Source organism: Chionomys nivalis, chromosome 2 (genome assembly GCF_950005125.1).
Source record: "Chionomys nivalis chromosome 2, mChiNiv1.1, whole genome shotgun sequence".
Classification (NCBI taxonomy): domain Eukaryota; kingdom Metazoa; phylum Chordata; class Mammalia; order Rodentia; family Cricetidae; genus Chionomys; species Chionomys nivalis.
This window is the reverse complement of record NC_080087.1, coordinates 124,691,327-124,715,264: the sequence shown is the minus strand read 5'-3', so window position 1 is coordinate 124,715,264 and position 23,938 is coordinate 124,691,327. Positions and strand designations below refer to the sequence as shown.

At 43.4% G+C, this 23,938-nt stretch overlaps 1 protein-coding gene across 12 annotated transcripts in view; it reads right to left on the bottom strand.

The window, feature by feature from the left end:
• Fn1 (fibronectin 1) overlaps nucleotides 1-18,898 on the bottom strand; it is a 68,607-nt gene extending 49,709 nt beyond the window's left edge. For 6 of the 12 annotated variants that reach the window (XM_057763309.1, XM_057763311.1, XM_057763316.1 and 3 more), the window contains exons 1-12: nucleotides 18,485-18,897; nucleotides 17,163-17,291; nucleotides 16,174-16,311; nucleotides 14,919-15,050; nucleotides 13,777-13,914; nucleotides 11,284-11,439; nucleotides 8,733-8,924; nucleotides 7,871-8,050; nucleotides 7,093-7,269; nucleotides 6,017-6,169; nucleotides 4,680-4,808; nucleotides 3,442-3,585 (exon numbers count right to left, since the gene is read on the bottom strand). In XM_057763309.1, coding sequence (XP_057619292.1) covers nucleotides 3,442-3,585; nucleotides 4,680-4,808; nucleotides 6,017-6,169; nucleotides 7,093-7,269; nucleotides 7,871-8,050; nucleotides 8,733-8,924; nucleotides 11,284-11,439; nucleotides 13,777-13,914; nucleotides 14,919-15,050; nucleotides 16,174-16,311; nucleotides 17,163-17,291; nucleotides 18,485-18,635 — 1,819 coding nt within the window. In that variant the 5' untranslated portion in view covers nucleotides 18,636-18,897. Of the gene's footprint in view, nucleotides 1-3,441; nucleotides 3,586-4,679; nucleotides 4,809-6,016; nucleotides 6,170-7,092; nucleotides 7,270-7,870; nucleotides 8,051-8,732; nucleotides 8,925-11,283; nucleotides 11,440-13,776; nucleotides 13,915-14,918; nucleotides 15,051-16,173; nucleotides 16,312-17,162; nucleotides 17,292-18,484 lie in introns of all 12 variants that reach the window. The other 6 variants (XM_057763307.1, XM_057763308.1, XM_057763313.1 and 3 more) reach the window with 3 other exon arrangements.
• Between the last annotated feature and the right edge of the window lie 5,040 nt (nucleotides 18,899-23,938).

Below are 23,938 nucleotides of genomic sequence, written 5' to 3'. Positions count from 1 at the left end.
CCCCGATGTTCTGTACAGCAGAACAAAGTTCTCCGTGTTCATAAAGTAGCACTCCACACCACTAGCAGTTTTCTGAGTGCTCTTGGGAAAAAAATATTGACTTTCAGTTTAATTAGGGTTTCAGCTTCTAAATTCTCTGAAAAAGTTTTCTTTTAGCGGAACAAATATGTAACTTACATACTTACATGACCTCCAAAACTTTTAGAATAATGTGCTCACTTCCACACTGGAAATAATTCAGTTTGTTGGAAACTAACAAATATTCATTGAATCTTAATTTCACTTAATGCCACAAGGTGAATGTCAAAATTCACATACAAAATTCTCAGCTTTGCATCCTAAAGAGACATAGGCTCCACACACCACACAGGTTGGTCATGTGATTCATTAACAGAAGTCATTTCCATGGCCCTTCCAAGCATGAAGAGCTTCACGAATGCAAATACACTAAAAAACAAACTTTCAAATACTATTTAAAGGGTCCCATAAAAATCAGTAAAAAGAGACACTTGTCCTTATGTGATTTGTGTTAATCTAAATAAGGTTGTCAGATATTGATCTTTTAGAGAAACCCCACTATAATCTCTCAGGTAGAGAGACATTTCATGTGCATTTTATTTAGTGTGTCAATAGTGAATTTGAAGTGGGAAATATGTAGTGATTAAATCTCCCTGATAAGTAAGTCTATTAAGACAATACAAATGACATTTAACTAATCCTATTCCAATACACGGGATGATGGAAGGAAGATGGGGGCGGGGAGAGAGATGGCTGCGATGGGCCAACCACAGTGAAGCGGAACTACCGAAGCTCCGTTTCCTTTCTTAGACCTTCAGCACAGGCCTGAAATACTAGTATTTTTTTAATTTAATTTTTAAAATGCCTAGGTGGGTTGAGGGTACATGTATGTGAACACAGGTGCTGGCTGAGGATAGAGATGTGAGATGCCCTGGGACTGGAGTTACAGGCAATAATTGGCCAGCCAGCATGAGCACTTGGAATCAAACTGACTTGCATGAGGAGTAGGCACTCCTAACCACTGAGCTCCCCAGCTCCCCAGCCCTCTAGGCTCATGACATGTTCCATTTTTAAGGCACCACTTTTAACAGCAAAGGGGACTTAGGGCATTTTTATGTAAGAATGAAAATATAAACTATCCGAGTTGTTTTTTGGGTAAAGGAAATTCCAGCTCATCGCTACACTCTGCACCAGCACCTATGATATGAAGATGGGAAAGTTAAAGGCCTAGCTATCATTTACACTATTTAGATTGAAAGGTTGTTATAATCCGTTTGATACTGGTTAGTTGGTGTGATTTTTTTTCCAGTGGACCTTCCTGGCATCGACAAGCAATTGCCACTGTGAAATCTTCACTCGTAGGATGGGACATTATGCACTTTGCAAATCGGTTGAAAATGAGGTCAGAGTGAGTGGTTTCTGGTAATGGTGACCCTGGAGAAGTTAAACATTCATGAATTTTTCTTTTAACGCCAACCGCTTTTCTCTGCTTAATTTGCTGAGAGTTGTGCTTTCCTACTTGTTTATTGACAAACCAAATTCCCGTTATCTTTTGTTAGTTTGAACAACTCTACCAACTCAGTAGGAAGAACAAACAGGGCAAGGCCCAGACACCGTCTGTCTTTCAGCCATCCGCGGGGTTTTAATCATTCCTACACTCTCGAAGCCTCCCAGGCCAGGCATGAGGGACCGAGCGAAGCCCACACGGAGATAATCACTACACGGTGTCTGAGGTCAAGCACTCGACTCCGCGCCCTGAAATCTCTTCTGTGTTCAATGGGCTTTTGATGCTGCCCTTTTTTGGAGACTAGGAGCAAAGTCAGCTGACATAAATCTAACGGAGTGTCTCCTGAGCATATATTTTCTGAAGGTATAGCGTATTTGTAATCAGATCTTAAAGAGTATTAAATTGACCAGATATAGTAGTGCACACATGTGACCCCAGCATGTAGGAGGTAGAGACGGGAGCATCAGGAGTTCAGGATTATGATCGGCTACATAGTAAATTTGAGGCAACCGCGGGCTAAATGAGACTCTCAAAAAGCTAAACACAGAGAAATAATGTTAAATTTTAATGCTTAGTGACTCTTAAACCAACAAGAAATACATGTGAAGAGACAGGCCACCTCTCAAAGCAGTCACCTACCCTCGCCCGAACAATGTCTAAGGACTGGGCAGAGGACAGCTTTCCTGCTCATAAAAGCAATGCATGAGAGGTAGAGTGGGCCCGGGATCCCTGAGTGTTAGTGTGAAGGACAGGAAGAGATTTTAAAGGTGATTAAGCTGGTCTACCACTGTACAGCTGAGAAGAAAGAACGAGGCTAACTGGTGTGCCTGTCACAGCCCAGTCAGAGCCAGCAGTCAAGCCTGATCACATGCTCACATGGCCTTTGGCCCCCATAGATTCCTCTGGAATGGCGACTCTCTTAGGCAGGTAATTTAATCTAACATTTTAGCCTTAACTCTTACAGAGCTAATTTATTATTGTAACTTCTATTACATGCAGACTGTTATCTCACCCCAAATCTTCTTGTTTCTGAGTACAAGCCAAGTTTCACGTATAAAATTAGGGCCAGCAAGACAGCTCAGTGTAAGGCGCTTGCCGTACACAAGCCTGGAGACCTGAGACTAACCCCAGAATCCGTATAAAGAAAGGTGAAGAGAGAACATCCCAAAGTTGTCTCTGACCTTCACCTGTGTGCCACAGCACACTGCCTCCCTCCGACATGCTCAGAGGATAATAAGAAATTAAAATAAACAAATCAGTAGTGGAGATCTAGGAGACTTTGCTGAAACGGCTAATAAAATAAATTCAATGTAATATTAGAGTTATCCAATGATTTTTAAGAGTTTTCCCACAAATTAATAAACCTTATAGCCAGGCACGATGTCTTTGTAGAAGAAAACAAACAACAACAAAACAGCAATAAATATTTTGGGGTATTTGAACTGTGTGGGTGGAGTTGACCAAGTTACTCAACTCTTGGCTCCAGATACTTTGTTCCACATTCCACCTCATAGACAAAGGAAATGTACCACAGAGAAGGGTTAAAGATGGCAGGGAACACATTGATACCTCATCCTGTGCTTCCTCCCCTCTGTCTATGGGACTTCTGAGGCACAGAAGGAAAACAATCCTTTCTACTTCCAGAGCAAGTCACTACACACACACACGGGGGGGGGGGGGGATGAGATAAAATTAACTGCAGTGTAAACTTCAGCACGCACCTTTTCAAAGGCTCTGGTGCTTTTTTACCCAATGAAGGGTGAATAGGGGAAAATAAGTAAAAACATATTGAACAGTAACATGTAAAAGGATGGGATAGAGAAAGGCCCCAATTTTGGGCTTCCAAATGTTAGTCAACACTGACGCGTCCCACCATGACCGCCCACGGGTCAGCAGGCAGTCTCAGAGCTGCTTACCTGGGTAGGTCTGCAGAGGTTGGCAATGCCACTCCCCAATGCCACGGCCGTAGCAGTAGCACTGGTATCTGACACCATGCACAAACTTCTCCCAGGAATCGCCGATCTGGTAAAATGTCCGGGTCTCTGAATCTTGACACTGGTCTAGAACATACGCAAGGAAAACATTAACACAGTCCCAAACACATCATTGCAGTGTGATAGAGTATATTCTTAAAATATAACTAAAACTTGTAATTCTCCTTACAAATGTAGTTAAAATAATAGTTGTACGTGTACGGGTGTGTGCGGTGCGTGTATGTGTGTGATACGTGTGCATGTATTTGAGTACATGTGTGTGGAGTCATTTCCCTGTTTCTAAAATAATATTTTATTCAAATAATTTATCTTATAGAGAAACTAGTCATAAAAACTAAAATGTACATATTGGGAAGGAAAGATATTTAGCTTCCTAAAAGAGAAACATTGCTAAATTTAAAGTGTAAAGATTAAAATTTTGGTACATACTCATAATCTGAATATCAATTTTTAAAAATTGAATATCAATTAAAATTTTAAAGTTAAGATATCAAAGTAACTGACTTGCCATTTGAACAGTAAGAAAGAACTTTGCAATGATTTTGCTTTATATATTCCTTCAAAATTCAGGAGCTGGTTCTGCACTAATGAGCTAAATTTTAAACATGAGCAGTGTATACACAAGCCTCTTGAATCTCTCAGCTTTGCAATCTCAGGCCAAACAAACTGCTGGGATCAATTTGTTGTCTCAGGAAGCAGCCTGCCTCCTTTAGCCTGACATCTGAATTGATTATCTTAAACTTTGGATTTTTGGAATAGGGCTATTTTTAAGGTTGAACCTTTGCCGTTAGCACAGTCCTACCTATTATACGGTGGGCCAAAGGACGAAGTGTTTTGAGAGGAGGTATTTACCAGCTTAGTCCTTTACCCATGTTTCCACAGTCAGTAAAAGAAAGTTCCTTTTCATGATTCAGAACCAAAAAGCTAACTCCACTCAACAGAAGTAAAGGACACTTGTCACTAAACTGAGCAACAACAGCAAAAAGATGAGTGGCAGGACAGATTGTACACTGGCTCATGATGAAGACACGCTGGGCTAAGCTCTCTGCTGACCACTGCGTCGGGTGTGGCGTGAACGCGACGCGGCAACGCGGCAACATCAAAGAGCCGTCCTTATCCACAACTGGCTAACCATGCTCCAATCACAGGCGGCCACTTACCAATGGGATCACACTTCCATCGGCCCCGGCCCTGACCGAAGCACGTACAGTTCAGCATGTGTCCTTCCTCGTGGCGCTTGTGGAATGTGTCGTTCACGTTGTAGGTGATGTCATCCACAACGCACTGATCTGCTCAGGGGACAGGTGGATGGACAGTGATGAACTTTAACTAATGAAATAGGAGAAATTGTACTTTTTCATAGCATTAGGTTTTCCTGCTGGAATTTTTTTGTGTTCTATTTTTTTTTTTTAAAAAAAGATTTATTTATTAAGCATACAATGTACTGCTGGCAAGGAAGGCACCAGGTCTCATTAAATTACAGATGGTTGTGAGCCACCATGTGGTTGCTGGGAATCGAACTCGGGACCTCAGAAAGAGCAGCTAGTGCTCTTACTCTCTGAGCCATCTCTCCAGCCCCCCTCTACTGCTGGATTTAACAGCTGCTAAAATATCTTTTCTACTGGAATAGAACAAGATTTTTTAAAGCTTAATAACATAATTTTTACTTCCCTCTTATTCTGTCTGACTTATAATTGTCAAGCATTACAGTCCTAAACTAAAAGACACGGTAAACTATAGCTTCCTGTGAATAAACTAGTGTTTCAACAAATAAATGTCCTAGTTCCTCTAGCATTCCTGTTAGTTGATGATTTTATTTAAATTCTGATTGTTACAATTAGATAAGTAGAGAAGTTTGTACAGCATATACTATAGTGTGGTCTGGTTTCTGGAATGAAGAGGAATGTGTGCTGGGTGGTTCTGCCAACTTGGCGCAAACCTAGACATATCTGGGATGAGAGAATCTCAATTGAGACAATGCCTCCATAAGATTGGCGTATAGGCTGCCAGAAGGTTAGGGGCACAGGCCTTTAATCCCAGCACTCGGGAGGCAGAGGCAGGCGGATCTCTGTGAGTTTGAGGCCAACCTGGTCTACAGAGTGAGTTCCAGGACAGCCAGGGCTACACAGAGAAACCCTGTTTTGAAAAACCAAAAAGAAAAAAAAAAGAAAAAGAAAAAGAAAAAGAAAAAAAGATCTTATCTGCCCTAGACAGAAACACAGGGATAATCTGGAGCTAAAAGGATCGAATATTGGTGCTCTCCTTAGGAAGCCCCCTTTTGGCTCAACTTAAGAACTTACATTCTGGGACTGTTTCCAGAGCCCCAGAACCACCCGACTCTGCCAGCTTTTGTCAACGGGCTGCTGGAAACAAGAAACTTCTCCAGCACAGTAAGCGGAGGAAAAACCTGGCACTGGGTGCTTCCTTCTCTTCTTTTGGCAGGTAAGGATTTTCACCCAGTCCCTCTCTACCCCCACTCACCAACACACCAGCGTACCTCGGAGCTGGGAGTAAGGGATGCAGGCCCATTCTCCGCGACCGTTACCAACACACGTGCACCTCATCATGTGGCCCAAATCATGCTGCTTATCCCACTGATCCCCAATGCGATACATGACCCCTTCGTTGGTTGTGCAGATCTCCTCATGGGCTGTTTGGAAAAGGATCAAGAAATACTTGCTAAATGATCAAGTGAGAGAAATGGGCAGGCATAGGAAGTTACTGGTCTTGTTTGATGAGTCTAAGACCTCTCGTTTGGGAAGAAGATGAGCATGCACACCGCTGGGTGAAGGTGGAGTTTGGAACCCTCCAGGAAACAACTAGCCCAGAGGGGACTGGAGAGAAACACCAGGAGAGCTGGAGAATCAGACTAGGAAAATCTTGTGCATTCTTTCAGTCGATTCTCATTATCTAGGGCTGGATTTAACTACAGCCTTGTGACTTCACCTGTTTCGCTCACTCTAGCTCAAAGGAAAACTGAGCATAAATAAAATCCCACGGAAAAGGGACTTTCCCTCTTAAACCCAGTGCCACCTTTGGCTGAAATGAGAAAAAGGAAAAGTACTGTCTTTTCCTTGCCTCTTCCCACACATGACACTCAAGTTCCTGGTTCTACAACTGGAATATAAAATGTCTTCTACAGGTCTCCCAAAACTTAAAAACAAAATAAACAATACCCGATTCCTCCTTCATTATTTAGGTAAACCAGGGACAGTTCTCTATTTGTCAGGAAACAATCTGACTTCTTCTGATCACTTTTGTTCTTTATAACTGTGGTGTCAAACTGGCCATGTGTCAATAACTATGAGTCTGTGACAACGAGTCAGATAGTTTTAAAGATGCATACATACTTGTGAATTTACATTTGAAGACATAAAGTTTTAAAAGTACTTGGCATTGTGTTCTAGTTTTTGACATTCAGTCATATCAATGGGATCTTAAAAGCATATCGATAACCAGTGCTATTGATGGTTTCTCAAATTGCAAACGTAAGATATAATACATATATGTGTATCATACTTCCCCACAGGCTGCTAATGGACCACAGGCATCACTCACAGGGCCTCATCTTACCAGCCATGGGGCAGAACCCAAACTTCTGGTCCACGTCATAGTTCTGGGTTGTTCCGCACCATTTCATGTTGTCCCTCCTGCCCTCAGAAGTACAGTCGGTGTAGTTACGGTTGTTGTACAGGAAGGGGAAGTGGCACAAGGCACCGTTGGAATTTCCGCCTCGAGTCTGAACCAAAACTGCCCAGGACAACACACAAACAGGAAGATTACACCTGAACTTTGGTGTGTACAACGAGCATAGACAACCAAAGGCTTAGACAGAGCCAGGTTCCAGCTGCTAATTCCCAGAGGGCCTATCACAGAATAAAAGCTATCTGGTAATATAGTCCTAAGCTTCTTAGTGGATTTTCATCTTCACTTTCAAAATAGATTTAAATCTCATGTTCTCTCGTTTTCCCAGCCAAGGAGGAAAAAAGATTAAATGATAGCTTCGTGTAAAATATAGCTCTAAACAGAAGATAAGCAGAGGCACCCTTGACATTTATCCTGTGTGTTCATCAGCTCAGGGGGATCATCCACTGATTTCAATACTTGAGTGTCTTTAATCACATCATAATCTCTATGTGTCAAAATAATCAAGCCACAGGGCCCTTCCCCTCGGTGTCATTTCCCCGGTGCTGCTAAGGGACATGGAAAAGAGCCTCTGCTGCGGAATTAGCTGTGTCTCGGGGTCCAAACAGATCAAAGCGGTGTTTCTTGTGCAACCTCACAATTAATGATTGAACTCTGGCAAGCAGGAGGGCTTTGCTCACTGCTCTGGCTCTCCCAGGCCACTCACCAGCATGGTCAGTACAGAAAGAATACTTCTGGTCTTGCTCATAGTTTGAGGTTGTGCTGCACCAGAGATGCCCATCCTGCCGTCCTTCTGCGGTGCAGGAGTAGAAGGTCCGACCATTGTAGGTGAATGGGAGGACACAGGGCTCCCCGTTGGAATTGCCACCATAAGTCTGCGTCACAGCTATAAGTACAAGCAAGAGTCTCAGTCAGTACAGTTGTTTCCCACCCCACCCCACTGGCGGCAAATTTCTAATTTAAATGGAAGCTGAGCTTGTGCCATAAGGAACAAAGTGAGAGTCATCTGGTGAATGGGCAATCAAAATGTATTATGATTTAGGATAGAACCATGGGCCAGAGTTCCTCTGTTAATGTCCCTGGGAGCCACATCTGTTGCCATGACTCAGTTTCTCTACTTGTAAAGCTTTATTAATTATGGTCCAAAGATGATGGTGAGAGATTTATAGTTATATTCTGTTAGAATAAATAGTATACAAGGCTATTCCAGGGGAAAAAAATAAAAATAGACATGTTTGTAACCCAGAGAGGCTGTGAGTTGTTGAAAGACATCTATAATTCCAAATTTAAAACTCAAAGAACAGATTATTAGGTATTCAGAAAACCAGTGCTCTTATAAGCATCCCTTTGGCAAATACAGAAAACACAAAGCAGCTTGATCCTCATGACAGGAAGAAAATACATAATATAAAAAGACTAGAAGAAAATGTCAACCACTGCGATCTCTGTCACAGGAGGGTAAGAATATAAACTATTCTGGCTTCATTGTTTTACATTTTTTGCAAACAAAGACACCGCAGAAACTAAACGTAGGCTCACTGGTGATATTGTCTAGAGATGGTGCCTACCTGTCTCCTGGCAGCTGACTCCATTGCCCAGGCAAGTGCACAGCATCTGCTTGTTTCCCTGTGACTTCAGCCACTGCATTCCCACCGAGTAGATCACACCGCTGTCCGTGACACAGTGGCCGTATGGAGCGGGCTGCAGCGGAGTCTGAGGCTGGTAAATCGCTGTTCGGACATCTGTGAGGGAGCCAGATCCTAAGAGCATGAGGATGGAGCATTATAAAACTCGAAGAGAGAAATCAATGAGTCCAGAGTCTTGGCCTGACCTGGAACTTGAATGAAATGTCCCATCCTGTGTTTTAGATTTGCTTTCGATCCAAGAAGCGATCCAGAAGACCCCTCCAGATAAGCTCTCCTGGGTCACCAGAATAACATATCTAAGTGACAGACATTGTTCTGCCACACAGCACAGGTCATCCTCAACAAACCCTCAAGCAAGGGAGGCCTCTTGTCTGTGAACTTCACACTCCTCCATAGCTCCCCTCCTGCCTGGCTGTCATTATTCCTGGGTGCCATGCACTGCCCTCCCCTTCACCTGAAATGGCCTGCCTCCTCCTTCCTTCCTCACAGATAGCTCTCATACACGCAGTGTGGGAGCCTTCCTCTTCCCATGACTGCCAATTCAATGACTTCCTGGCCTTTGTGAAGCTGTGCTCACAGGAGGGTATCCTGGATAGCCACAGATTTCCCATTAGGCCCTCTTCCTGATGTTGTTACTCAGCAGAATTACTTAGGGGGGGTGTGTGTTTTCCTAAAACCAGTGGATCCTCACAAGTTTTCTCGGATAGTAACACAGCAGAATGTGCTCTCTTCAACTTTTAGAAATCTGTCCTCTGAAGGCCAGAGCCCACATGAGCAGCAGGGCTGGCAGGAGAATGAAGGGCTAGCGGGGTGAATCGAGCATCTTCCCAGCAGGGCTGAGCACTAGGGCCCAAAGACACCGCAGACAGAAGATGTCAATGGTGTCAGAGCCCCCTCATACAGAAGAGTGCCAAGGCCTTTGTAGAATAGGTTGTTTTGTTTAACATTGTTTCTCGAACCTTTTAATAAAGAAATATCTCAGCATCATATTAGCAATGTCATCAGAATAGTTACCGTGCATTATTTATCCCAGTCAACTCCCAGTTAATTCTTAATGTAGTGCAGTAGACTGACATTTGTAACTCCTCTTTCGCCAAGCTATTTTATTGATGATAATTGGATAATGTAGAGATCATCAGATCTAACCTTGTTTGCTTTCACGTGAATTAACTGGGTCAAGATAAACTCATTGAAAGGAAAAAAAGTAGTTACTATTAGCTAAATGATTGATTGCTAAGAGGCTAAGTAACAAGGCTAGGATATCACATAGCTACAAACTAGATGAGAAGACAAAGCAAAAGAGGGAAGGGACCCTTCGAAGGCTGTACTGCTCTCTTCAGATGTGTGTGTGGGAGAGAGACTAGACCGTGTGTGTTCTATTGAACAGGCTTGACTAGAACTCACTAAGTAGCCAAGGATGACCTTGAACTTCTGATCCTCCTACCTCCACTTCCTGACCCCTGGGATCATAGGTACGACCCCTCATTTCATCAAGTCTCATTATAAATGGCTATGAGCCACCATGTGGTTGCTGGGAATTGAACTCAGGACCTCTGGAAGAGCAATCATTACTCTTAACCTCTGAGCCATCTCTCTAGGCTTCATACATGGTCAACAAACACTCTACATGAACACTCTCAACCCTTCTTCAGACTCTTTTTTTTTTTTTTTTTTTTTTTTTTTGATTTTTCGAGACAGGGTTTCTCCGTAGCTTTTGGTTCCTGTCCTGGAACTAGCTCTTGTAGACCAGGCTGGCCTCGAACTCCCGAGTGCTGGGATTAAAGGCGTGCGCCACCACCGCCCAGCTCTTCAGACTCTTATAAACCACCTGTGATGCAAATACCTTTACCTCTTCAGTTGTTCTTTTAAATTGTATACAGTAACTATTGTTTGTTCGCACGCTGGGAATTGGACTCAGGGCGCTGAGGATTCTAAGTGCATGTAACACACTCATTCACTATTACTCGCGCATCTGAGTGAGGATAAATGTGCATGTGTACATGCACATGTGTGTGAGAGCATGTGCATGTGGAAGTCAGGCATCGAGCCCAGAACCAATCATGTTCTCTAGGACAGCATCTCTCATGAACTTGGAATCCCCGCCAAGCAGGGTATGCTGGCATACCAGTGACCCCACCCTCCTGCCTCCAGCCACTTGGTGCAGAGATGACACAGTTACGCCTGGATGTGTGTGTTGATTCTGGGCGCTGAACTCTGCTTTTATGCATAAAGAATTCTACTGATGAAGCTATTACTTGAGTCTCGCCAGGTTTTCAAACCCCTGTTCTACTTACAGTGTTAAATCCATTTCTCAACATCCAAGACCTATTTTCATGCCATTCAAAACTTTGTTCAAAACACCACATGACTATTTTTAAATAAAATTATGTAAACGATCTCAGCTTCTTAGCTGAAACCCTATAAATCATCTTCAAACGGCATGTCAAGCTATTCCCCAGTCGCAGCGCCTCACCAGCTGAAGTGCTCTGAAGAGCGTGTCGCTCACACTTCCATTCCCCTCTGCCATTGCCTGTGCAGACGCACTGGAGCAGGTTGCCTCGGTTATCCTTCTTGCTCCAAGTGTCTCCAATTCTATAGGATGTCCGGGTGTCCTGATCATTGCACCTGTCTGTTTCGGAAAAGAAGCATTGAATAAGGAATTCAGGTGTCACTGACAAGCAAGCAGTCATTCAAACAAAATCAGGAACGTTGTGCTTGAATGCTTATAAGTGGCAGTTGGTTATGCCAAGCCCTTACCCAGTGCTGGTGCTACAGATATGGAAATTCAGATACTGTTAGTTACAGTACAGTCCCACCTCTCCAATTTTCTAAAAATAAACAAACAAACAAAAAAAAACAGGGGAAAAAATCTTCTTTGGTATCTTTCACTGATTTAAAAAAAAAATTTTTTTTTGAAAACTTTTTATATTGCTTCTTGGACCAATTCATTCTCTGGCATTCTACTGTTCTCTCCTGGTAACAATTGCATATGGCCCTCCTTCCAACTCTCCTCACAACCACAGAAGCAGTAGGGAGGCAGACAGTTTTGAAAGGGCGTTGTCCAGCCATCCCTGGGAAACCATGACTTGATTAAAGCTTCCCTTCCTCCACTTTCTGTGGAACAACAGTTTCTTCAGCTGGAAGATTCTTTTCCTGTCCTGCTCTAAAATACCTGCTTTACAGGTCACAAACAAAATGACCACTGCCTCCAGCCCCAGCACCTGGCAGGTAGAGGCAGAAGGATTAGGAGTTCAAGGTCTTTCTTAGCAACATAATAAGTTCTAGCCCAGACAGAGCTTCATAAAAATTTGTCTCACAATAATAATAACAATAATAAAAGCACCACCAAAATGGCCCTTTATCCTGTGGCTAAAAGATCTGCTCTGGATACTGTCTCTTATTATTGCTGTGAGAAAAGCTGGCCTCAGGCATCCTTATTGTCCTTTCTAAGATTGTATTGAAGTCTTAATTGCTGCTTCTGTGTTCAAAGTTCTATCTGTAGAATTTTAAACTAACAACAGCGTTGGAATTTGCTGAAGCATTGTTTTAAAATGAATGTAAAATAAAATCAAAATATCTTGAATGTGTTTTATTTATTTAGCTTAAAATAGTTAATACTTAAAATTTCAAAAATACTACCCAAGGTCAAATTCGCTAAACAAAAATAGATCATGGAAAATGATCAAATATTTCCCCCAAACTTATGGGTTCATTAGCTCTTTAGCATTTAAAAATGTGATGATCTTCAATCTTCCAAGACCTTTGTAGCAAGATTTTAGCTTAAGACAATTAGACAAGTAACTGGGGGCCTCAGAGAGGGCTCATTGAGTAAGGGCACTTGTCACCAAACCTGATAACCTGAGCTCGCTCACTGGACCTTGCTTGGTGGAGAGAATCAACTCTTCCAAACTGACCTTTGACCTCCACATGCACACTGGGGCATGGGTGCTTCCCACCTCCACATACAAAACAAACAAATTTAGAAAGAAATCCAATGCAAACTCTTACCTAACCCTTAAAACTCTTCTGATAGCAAGCTAAGAAGTTTCTTAAAGAAAAATCGTTTGTTCAATGAAATATAGGTATCGGTATAGGGAGGGAATTAGGAATTGGACAATATCCTGGCCTTCAGAGATGAGGAAGGTTTGTATATATCTAGTTACTTACAAAGCACAAGATTAGGAGTGTCAACAAAGATACTGAGAAGGTCCAGGTGTGGCAACATTGTGAGCTGTGGTCTCGACAAAAGCACCCACCTGCAAAGGCCTTCCTTTGACCTTTGTTCTTGTGTGTGTATATGTGTTTGCCTTTATCAATAGGTGATTTTTTTTCCTGACTCGGTATTTACATCAATACCTAATTCACAAAGAGGCCAGACCCTTCATAGCCATATTGCAGTTCAAGAGTAAAGATGGGTTATAATTTAAACAGTCGGTTAGCTTAATAAATGAACACACAAAAATTGGTTCCACTTTCCTCTTAGAAAGAGAATACTGACTACTTCTCACAAGTTTTTTGTTTTGTAAATAAACCTTACTTAAACTTCAAACACAGAAAAAAAATCTGAACTTCTAGAGCCTCTTATTTCCATGTCAATAGCTCCCCATGTCAAGGGATTTATTTGTATGCTACTTTAGGGATTTAATTGTCCATAGTACTAGGAAAATATCTCAGTGACAATCTCCAGGTCTAAGATGACCCATTCAGTATTTGAATAAACACTAAAGTTCTTTTTACTAGCTGACTGCCTATGACAGTATTGAATTGAGAATTTCTTTCTCTACTTATTTAGTGTTCTCTGAAGAAGCAGAATGTGTTGGTTTTACAATTTTTCTGCACATCTTAAAGTTGCCAAAGCGTGTTGATGTGTTGGGTCTCTTCCAAGTGAGGCAGCATTACAACTCTCTCTAGGAATTCAGAAGCCAACAGCAGACAGCATTTTCAACAGAAAAGAGCTAAAACCTACTTCTGGAGGAACAGGTGATGCGCCCATTGCCTTCGCCCAGACAAGTACAGTCCACCATCATCCAGCCTTGGTAGGGCTTTTCCCAGGTCTCACCCACGACGTAGGAAGTCCCAGCAGCATCATCAAAACATTTCTCAGCTGTAGAAGAAATTGAAAGAAGAAAGAGAGAGAGAGAGAAAGCTATTTAAGATTATAGTGTCTCCCTGTAATTTAAAGTGTAGCGGGTAAGCAAAAATCCAGCCACATTTTTTTTTTTAAGTAGCACTCTATTCAGGGAAAAGAAGGCACGCCCTGCAGCTAAGCACATAGCAAGTAGCCAAAGCAAAAGAAAGCCCTGGGCCAGTTGGCAGGCAAATTCTGTTCTAATGAGTACACAGACTGCGTTTTCTGCTGGTTCCCAAGCTTCTCACTAGCATTTCAAATGAAAAGAATCAATATATGTACCCCGTGGGAGATGGTTCTTTGCAAAAATCATAATTTCTTTTTTAATCTTTAATTTATTTATGTGGTACTGGGGATTGAACCCAGGACCTTTCAGTTGCTTCAGCAAGTACTGTGCCACTAAACTGTGCCCCTAAGCCATATCCCAATCTGAATTGCAAATGACTTAAGGAAGAAAGTGATTTAAATTTTAGGCCTCTATAAAAATCAATGACAAAAAAAAATGTGTAAAACAACAACCATGATTTGAAGAACTAGGAAACGGAAAAAACTTCTGGAGTCACAGAGTACAAGTGAGGCCGAGACTGAAAGAAAAGGTTTGTTTGTAAAGAAATCAGCAAGGTGTGACCAGAGCCACACGCCATTCTGTGCTTCAGCCACCGCATTCCAACAAGAAGTGTGTCAAAAGCGTCACTTTTCCCCCTTTAAATAACAAGTCGTCACCAAGGTGACAGGATCAGATATAAACAAAAAAAAAATCACTTCTTCCTCAATATTTGAACTCTCTCAGGCTTTTGAAACAAAATCAAGATTTCTCTACGGTTTATACTTCAGGATCTGAATTCGTTAAGACTGGGAGTCACTGAACATTTCACTAATCTTCCCATTGCTGTTCAGATAACCTGCCCAGTAGTTTGGGTTCCACACATGACGTCTCTGCACCCCTCTTTCCCCCACAACCTCCCCAACAGGCCACTTGCCTATGGGTTTACAGGTCCATTCTCCTTTTCCATTCCCCAGACACAGACACTCTAACATGTAACCGCCAGTCTCATGCGGCCTCCTCCACTTGTCACCGATCTTGTAGGACTGGCCCCCTTCATGGCAGCGGTCTGTTACAGAGAAAAGGCAAACGTTAGGAGAGAATCAACGGAGGGGGTGGTCTTGTGTTCCCTCTGAGAGAGGTACTTATGTGGGCCCAAATGAGACCCCTAAACCTGAGAACAGCTTTCCTGCCAGAAGCAGGAGAAAAGCTAACAGCATAGCTGTTCACATTGGGTCAATTGTTAAAGAAGTCACAGAGAAATCTGAATGGCAATGGGCTGAGCATTCCAATTGCCTGGAGTAGGGACAGACTGCATTTTACTCTAGGGTGTAAATATCAGTCCGCTGGAAAGTAAGCATGCACACCCATGAGTGTGGAGACCCTGACACTTTCTTAGGCTGTTAAGTCCAATGGCCGAATTGTCTGCAGAATTATAAACACTGTGTACTACTGACTCTTGGGTTTTGCCAAGAAACTTGGAAAAACCCTAACATTAAGTGTTGGAAATATTGGAGTAGTCAGAATGGACTGATTGGTTCTTTTGGAACAGAAGACTTACTTACATTTAAAAGCTAGCTTTAAAAAAATTGCCTTATTAATAGAAAGTACTGGCAACCCTGTGAGTCATATTGGAAAGATTACCTTAGCTACAGAGTTCATGAAGCCCAGCACCCAAAGTTCCTTGGAAATACATTGTGCTCACCATCTGTGTTGTATTTGAGAACAGAAAGATCAGCTCCCTAAGTCTAACCTATTCATTATAAAGAACCAGACTCATGGCAAAAAACAAAAGCAAAAAACACTGTGGATGGTCACATGATCAATCTGGCTCGAAGATCCAAGGTTATTTAAAATAAGAAGGTCCTTTGGGTATACATTATTGAAAGGAACCAAGAGTGCTACCTGGTTCCACAGTATACACACACACACACACACACACACACACACACACACACACACCACACGTACAGAGAGAGAGAGAGTGAGGAGAGAGAGAGATTACACCTCTCCTTAGATCCATCTTCCTCTACTTAGGTGCAAGAACTAGGTGGGCAGCCACATGGATATGGACATGGGGGTAAATCCCAAAGTAAGAAATATTCACTCCTGGGCAAGAGAAAACCGCAGGGACAGGAGGGAGACATGCACGTGGATGGGACCTCCAGCACGTTACAGAACGCCTTTCTTACTTGCGATGGTACAGCTGATTCTCCCTCGCCCAGCCCCGATGCAGGTGCAGTCCCAGATCATGGAATCTTTAGGGCGCTCGTAAGTGTCACCCACTTTGTAGGTGTTCCCGGTGTATTTGTCAAAGCAAGTCTCTTCAGCTGTGGAGAAGAAGAAGAAGCCCATGTGAGCCTCACACACACACACAAGCTCCTCTATCCTCTCCCATCCATCTGAAGGAAGACACCCCTCTTCCGATTTACAAGCAGCACGGCTACGTGCAACTGAAAGGAGACTTAAGAATGTCAAGTCCCGCTTTAATGAAACCATAGCTCTTGGCAAGCTCTGCAATTTGTCCTCTATTTACAATGTAAAGAATTCTCAGGAAGAGGCCACGCCCTAGGACCAGCTGAGCTGCAAAGGACAGATTTCAAATTCCAACCTCAAACTGGGGAAATCAATTCACGGGCCACGTGGGAGGCAAAGAGTTTGAAGGTTGCCTCCCTCTCAGCAGGCGCTGGCCTTTGTCAGCCTGACTGAAATGTTTCCCCTGGAGCCAAGCAGCTTCTCTGAAGGAACTGAGGTGATTCACAAGAAACACATCAAGGGGCTTCAAAGGCTCACGAGTGGTGGTTTCTCACTGAACTGCATTGAGCAAATTACTTTACACACAAGTGCTTCAAAGTAATTTTTGGCCCATAATCTGAGCGCCAAAGATCTGAGATAACTTTCTAATAAATTAAGCTTTTATAAGTTTTCTTTCTGAAGGAAGAAGGGCAAAAGCCTTTCATTTTTCTAATCAAACTCCTTGGGAGAATAAAAGGAAGGCTTTGGAGACTAGTTTGGAATACATTTGTTTCCGAGGTAAGGGGAGCGAGCATGTGAAAAGCCAGTATCAGTGGTTTTACTAAGAGGGAACTGCTGGCAATTCTCTGGGGTCGGGGGTGTTTTTATTGAAAGCTAACTTTAATAAGTGAGCATCATTTCTGCCAGACTACCACCTTTCACTTACCTTCCGGTTTACTCTCGCAGTTAAAACCCCGGCTTCCTCCATAGCAGGTACAAACCAAGGCGTTGCCCAGGTAGGTGCGTTCCCACTGCTGGTTTATCTGGTAGTGTTTCCCATTGTCAAAACAGCCAGCTGTGAAAAATTGAAGGAAGGGAAAGGTTAACAAAATGAAGCTTTTTTTTTTCTTACAGTTTCATCCCTCCTCTTTTTCCCCTATCAAAATTATTGAATTTTCCCAAGAGAATGGGTGAGCCTGAAAGAACACAAAGTCTCTTAAAAGCAACATCCCACTAAAATACAGATGTGGAAGCTAGCTCTCCAAAGACTTAAGCGTTATTTATGTAGGTGGATATTTAGGTGGTTTTTTTTCTTATCCTTTAACTTGGCTGAAAGTTATACAATGATGTCATGTCCATCTGGTCAAGGGAACAACATCAGCAGAGTGGAAACGCTCTGATAGGCAAATAATAGAAATTACTTTTAAAACATCTGAGAACCATCAGCACTCTTAGCAAAATAATAATAATATAACAGGACAAGAAAGAAAACTTTAAGTTGTGCGTGCTGCTGACTATGAACCCCTAGCTCTGTGGAAACTGAGGCAGGAGAACTGAACACAAGCCTGGGCTACACAGGAGAGTATCAGGCTAGCTTAGGATACAATGTGAGACCAACTCAAATAAATCAATAAAATCAATCAATCAATCAATAAATAAATAAGGAGAACTTTTAAGATTTCCTCTAGCCCAAAGTAAAGCAAGGGTGTGCCTCGGAAAAACTCTAAGGGACATTCCAGTCCTTGCTCTTGGTGAAGAATCCCGAGGTACCCCCAAAAGCAGCACTGGCCGACGACAGCTCTTTCACGCTGATCAGAAACTACCGATTTGGATATTCTTTCCTCATTCCCACTTGGATAATATTTAACCAACTATTCAGTAATACAGAAAATAAGGACCAGGGTGACCACACTAATCTCATATGTAAAATGTATAGACTCGTGTCACTTTTCTCTTTCACCACAAGTTTTGACTCCTGGAAGGGCAATCTGAAGGTGTAGAATTTGTTAGCGCGCTACGGGGGGGCGGGGGGAGGTTGCACACCATCCGGTCCTCGCCTCAACTGCAGAATCTTCTCTAGAGCCCTCCACCCCCAACCAGCCAGTTCAAACCTAAGCCTTTTGTGTCCACAGCTGGCTTCTCTCAAGAAAGCGCACACGCTCGCCCAGCCACGCACGCGCGCAAAACTTTAGCTTCAACTTCAGCGGGCGCTGAGGACTGACCCATCCCTGCAGCCCCGCCGGTTTCGGCCAGTCTGTCGGTACTCACGCTTGCTTTGACTGACAGCCACCGGGGACTGAGGCTGCACGATTTGCTGAGCCTGCCTCCTGCTCTTCCCGGCTTCGGTGCAGCGCACCGTTGTCCCCAGACACAGGACGGCCAGCAGCAGCAGCCGCCCGGGTCCCGGACCCCTGAGCATCTTGAGTGGATGGGAGGAGAGCCGCCCTCCCCAGGATCCAAGTGGCCCCCGAAGTGTGGTTCCTTTCGCAGCCTGCGGGGCAAAGTCCTGAGGTGCGGACGCCTGTAAGAAGATGGGAAACAGATGATGGAAAGAGGGTGGGAGAGGACCAGAAGTTGTGGCCGCAGGTCCCGCTCACGCCCGGGGATTCCTCTCTTCCCCTAGTGCAGCTCAGCGGGTGCGGGCGGCTGAGCCCCAAGAGCCGGGGCTTATATGGGACAGTCCCCTCCCGCCCCCCACGAGGCCCTGCGGGCTCGGGAGGAGGGACCGGCCCGACTCCCCCCCACCCTTCCTGCCGCCGCAGCCGCCGCCGACCGCGCTCCGATTGGCCCGGAGTCCGAGTGACGTCACGAGGGACGGTGGGTTCGCCCCGAACAAAAGAGATGCTGATCTCCCGCCAGGTCTGGGGCTAGAGAACTTTTTTTTTTCCCCTTTTGGTTTCCTTTGCGGTTGTCAAACTTTTTGGAGGAGGATTGGGGGTAGGGATGGGAAACGACTGTTAAGTGAGGTAGACTAGGAGAAAGGGGAGGGAGGAGCTGGATCTGTATGAAGCCTGGGGTGGCAAGGCTTACCCCCTCTTTTTACTATTTTTTTTTAAATTGGTGGCTGTGGTGGTGTTTGAGAACATTGCGTCACCTCTGAGAAAAGTCTGTGCTTACTGGAGTGTATTTTTGCGGCCTGCGAAAAAGTCAAAGTGGCCACCACCTTGTCGCTGTAGGAATCCAGACTTCACTTTTGCAGCCCCAGGGTGAGGTGGCTCCTTATGGGTGCTTTTGCTGGGCCTCCTGTGCGCCGCCTAGGGCCCTCTTTTTCTTTGCTCTACCCTGTGGGGCTCAGACTCCTGCACGCCATACCTACCTGGTTTTGCGGCGGAACCGGCTGGGAGAGGGTGAAGCGTGGCAAAGGTGACCCTTGCCTGTAGCTTCTACAGCCCCGGGGGCTCTCCGTGGAGCTCTACTGATTGCGGGCAAACTCACAGGACGAAGTTTCTCGGTAAAAAATGAAGCAACAGTTTCTTCTCTAAATCCCGAAGCAAAGTTTCCCTCTCCTGGGAGTGGAGTGCCGGTTTCCCTTAGAAGGAAAGTGAGCAGTTGGAGAAGGAAACAGTTGAAAAATCTTCCGGTCCATGTCATGTTCCCTGGGACATTTGCAACCAAAGCAGAGACCTAGGTGGTTTCCGTAAGAGAGCTGGGACCGAAGGGGCGGGGGGGGGGGGGGGTTAGAAAGTCTTTTAGGTTTTGCCTTCCTCCGGCCTTCCCCGGAATATCTTTGGTCATTTTCTTTTTTGTAGATTTCACAGTCATGGAAGAATTCCGATATCCACCCCTCCTCCGCAGCCAGATTTTTTTTTTAAATATTTCAATTGTCATCTGCTCTAAGAATGTATAAAGTTCCATTAACAATCCTCTGGACTTTCTACACTCATAAAGTGGAAAGGGGATCGGAGACGTGCCTCTGCACATTAGTCCCTTTTTCCCCCCAGATACACACAAGCACAGTAGCGTTTGAAGGGCTTCAAAACGAGAAGCCCGCAGTTTTCAAAGCAACAGATCCTCACCCCAAACTTGCCTTTCTCCTCGTTAGGCACGAGGTCTCGTTTGCTTTGAGAACATATTAAAGCTACCAGCAAAATATGTTATTTCTACCAGGTTCTTGTTTTCGCCAAAGTTCTGCCTTCGGTAACTGCTGTGAGGATAACTTGAACTGTGTGCTGTATAAAATCCTCAACACATTAAAGACACAAAACTAACATTTATTTTTGTTGATGTAGAGAACTAAAAACAAAAAAACCACAGTGAATACCAGCTTCTTATAAGTGGTGTAAAATAACTCTTGAGAATCTTTCTGACCAACACTAGGAGTTAAAGGAGTGCCATAGATTGCCCCAAATTTAGAACCCCGTCTGGGTTAGTGTCTTTGGAATTTCTCATCACCCCTTGACAAAACAGTTTTCTCTTTCAGATATAAAAGGGCTCCTTGTAAACAGTGGGCTTCTGGGAAGCGTTCCCTCCGGGGGTGAGGGTGTGGGGGGATGCCTGGGAATCAGGATGCTTGCAAGATAAACCTGTAGGAAAGGCTTTCTGCAAATATGTAGATTTCGGAGGAAGGAAATAAGTGGTTAGAAAAGTATTTTGTCACAAAAAATATGATAGTTTGGTGTGTTTACTGTACTCAAAATACTTCAGAAAAATATACCTACGGGAGTTTTGCAGGGAACCCACTTCACATTTCAGGAAAAAAGTTTTCTATTTTGGTTCCATAGAAATATCTCTAGCGGCCTGCAAGCAAAAACACAATAATATTTGACTAAAGTTTATAGGAATTCTTAGGACTTCACTCTTTTACTTGAAAGTTGTGTTTTGTTTTTAATTTTGGAGATGGAGACATTTTCTTAGTAAAGATAAGCCTGCCTTGCCACAGTGTTCTTCCACAATCAAAATTATCTCCAACTTAGAGACTACATTTGGAGTGGGGAACTGTAGAGATAGCTCTAGCCATGGCTGCTCTTCCAGAGGACCCCGGTTCTATTTCCAACACCCACATGGCGGTTCACAACTATCTAGGGAATCTCTCTCCTCAAAATTAGGCAAATAATACCTCACTAAAGTTGGGAGCTTTGTATCTTTGCTTTAGGATTATTTCTGTGTTGCACTTTTATCATTTCCCAATTTCGTTTCAAAACCTTGATCCTAGGCTGCAACAAAGTTCACAAAGCATCCTCATTTCTTAGTTTTTCTAAAGGGAAGTTGGCCTTCAGTAGAGAGGTGGCTTTCTTTCCCCATCAGCCCCTTGTCAGGGCGCTAGAGGCCTGTGTCTGTGATGGTGTGAATGTGGGCAAGAGCCACAATCAACCATGAAGGACAACTGTGCCTTGCTTCCTTCCTCCTATAATTGCCCCGGGGACAGGATTTTCCCAGTGTTTCTGACAACGTAGAATTTCAGCAAGGAGAAGGGAGCACAGGCATGTGGTTCTGCTGTTGGAAGGAGTGGGCAGGAGCATGTGTTTGCGGTACAGAGTCAGGCTGACTTCTTTCAAGTTGAAAACTGGAGATGGAGCAAGGTGAAGAGCAGGATCGAAATTAAAACAACTTAAAGGATAAATTGTGAGGGTTTTTTTTCACTTTCCAAGCGAAAACATGGGTTAGCTGAAGACTGATAAACTTTATAGTTAGTGTCCATACTCACCAAACGCTTGCCTACTGGGGAAGGGGAATCCCTGATAAGAACATCTGGACTTCAAAAGATACAATTGGGTGACAGTGGCTGTTTGTGTCTGAAACTCTTGGCCCTTTATCCTGTTCTTCATCTCTCAGTCCTGCCTGGGGAAGCCTTTGGCTGGTGACCTTGAAATTTTCAGTCTCCAGATCTTGTGGCATGTTCATAAATTTCCTGAATTTCTATAGGTAGAGGTAAATTCCAGTCATTTTTTTTTATTTTGGTGTGTCTGTGTGTGTAGCTTTGTTGTTGTTTTGTTTTTGTCTTCGCATAAAATACTTCCTTATTTTTCTTCTGAAAACACCCGTGTCTGCACAAATGCTGCTCATTAAGTCCAGGCGCAGAAGCAGAAGCAGCATAAACTGCCCCGTGGGCAGCCTCAGTGAACAGCGTCTGAGCAGTTTGTCCAGAACTGACAGGCAGCCCGCAACCAGGGAGAAAATATTTGATAATGCTTTTAAATTATGCCATGAAAGCTAGCTAGTTTTAACTTAATAAGCATTTTGTTTATATTTAAAGTTACTTTTTTTTTTTAATAAGCACTTTAAAAAGCCTTAATCTACGCCTTTTGCTCCTTAACGGGAATACCCTTTTCTCATTAGAATGATGTAACTCCCAAAGGCCTGGCAAAGGAGTCTCCTTCCAAGGGGAGAGAGCTACTGTGCAGCTGGATCACTGCACCAGGCGGTTCTCCTTCCCCAAGAGGGGCAGCACGTGGTTGGGAAACTTTTATTTGTGTGAATTGTTGATTCTTTTTCCAGTTTGGCTTATATCTTACGTTAGCAACACGATTTTATGTTCAGTTTTGTTTGATGCTGGCAATTTGTTCTGGAAGATTGACATTTAAAAAAAAACTTGAAAGATTTTTTATATTTAAATTATTTTCAAGTTTTTGCATGACATGTTTAAAATTTCTCATATGCATTTGGCCAGGAAGGTAGAATCAGATGCACAAAAATAACCACAAATATTATAATTTAAGTAAAAATGTATACCAATAGTATATTGTGAAAGAGGTGGCGATATTCATCCTTTGTGTCTAGTTAGTGGCAACAAATTAAGCATTATAAAAATGAAGAGAAAAATACACGTCTCTCAAAATTTATACAGAACCATAGCCTCTGTTAATTCAACATATTCTTTTATTAGTTATGAAAGTTTTATTACCATGGAATGGATATTTAAAACCACTGTTTTAAATATGATAAAGGAAAGACATGGCTCCCATGCATAGAAGCATAACATTTCAATACCTTAATAGAAAAAAATTAGGTAAGTAGATTTTACTAAACATGGATCTAAGCTGGATGATTTACTAACAAACGACATACTCAGAGCCTGGAGTATGCTAAGCAAGCTCTCTCACACTAACCTATTATACCAACTCCATCAAGAATTTGTGGGAAAATCCCATCATCTTCTCATCCTTACAAATGAGAACCGAGCCGGGTGGTGGCGCATGCATGCCTTTAATCCAAGCACTCGGGAGGCAGAGGCAGGCAGATCTCTGTGAGTTCAGGGCCAGTCTGGTCTACAAGAGCTAGTTCCAGGACAGGTTCCAAAGCTACAGAGAAACCCGGTCTAAAAACAACAACAAAAACAAATGAGGACCTATGCCTCAGAAAATCTAGAAAGGAATGGTATTTTCTAAGTCTCCAGCCTTGTAGAAATGGAATTTCACTTCATTACTGTAGGATTTGGGAGGCTGTCATCTTCAACGCAAGGCTAATTATCTGTCAGAGGTTACCTGTAAGGTTTCTTACTGTTGTACTACTGGCTTCTCCTTGTGTAAGGGCTGTTCAGTCGTATAACAGTTTGACCTCTGCTTCTTGATGGGGAGGGCAGCGGTGGGAGTATTTAACCCAGGGCTTTGAACATGCCAAACACAGACTACTGAGCCACATGTCCCTAGCTCCTAGTTTTAGCATTTTGAATCAAAAGTGAAAGATGGTCCCTCAGGCCTCTCTTCTAGCCTGAAAGTTTGATGGGGAGAGTCTGTTTTATAGTTGGCCTCCATAGGCCCAGCACTATCTTCATTGTGCCCTGGG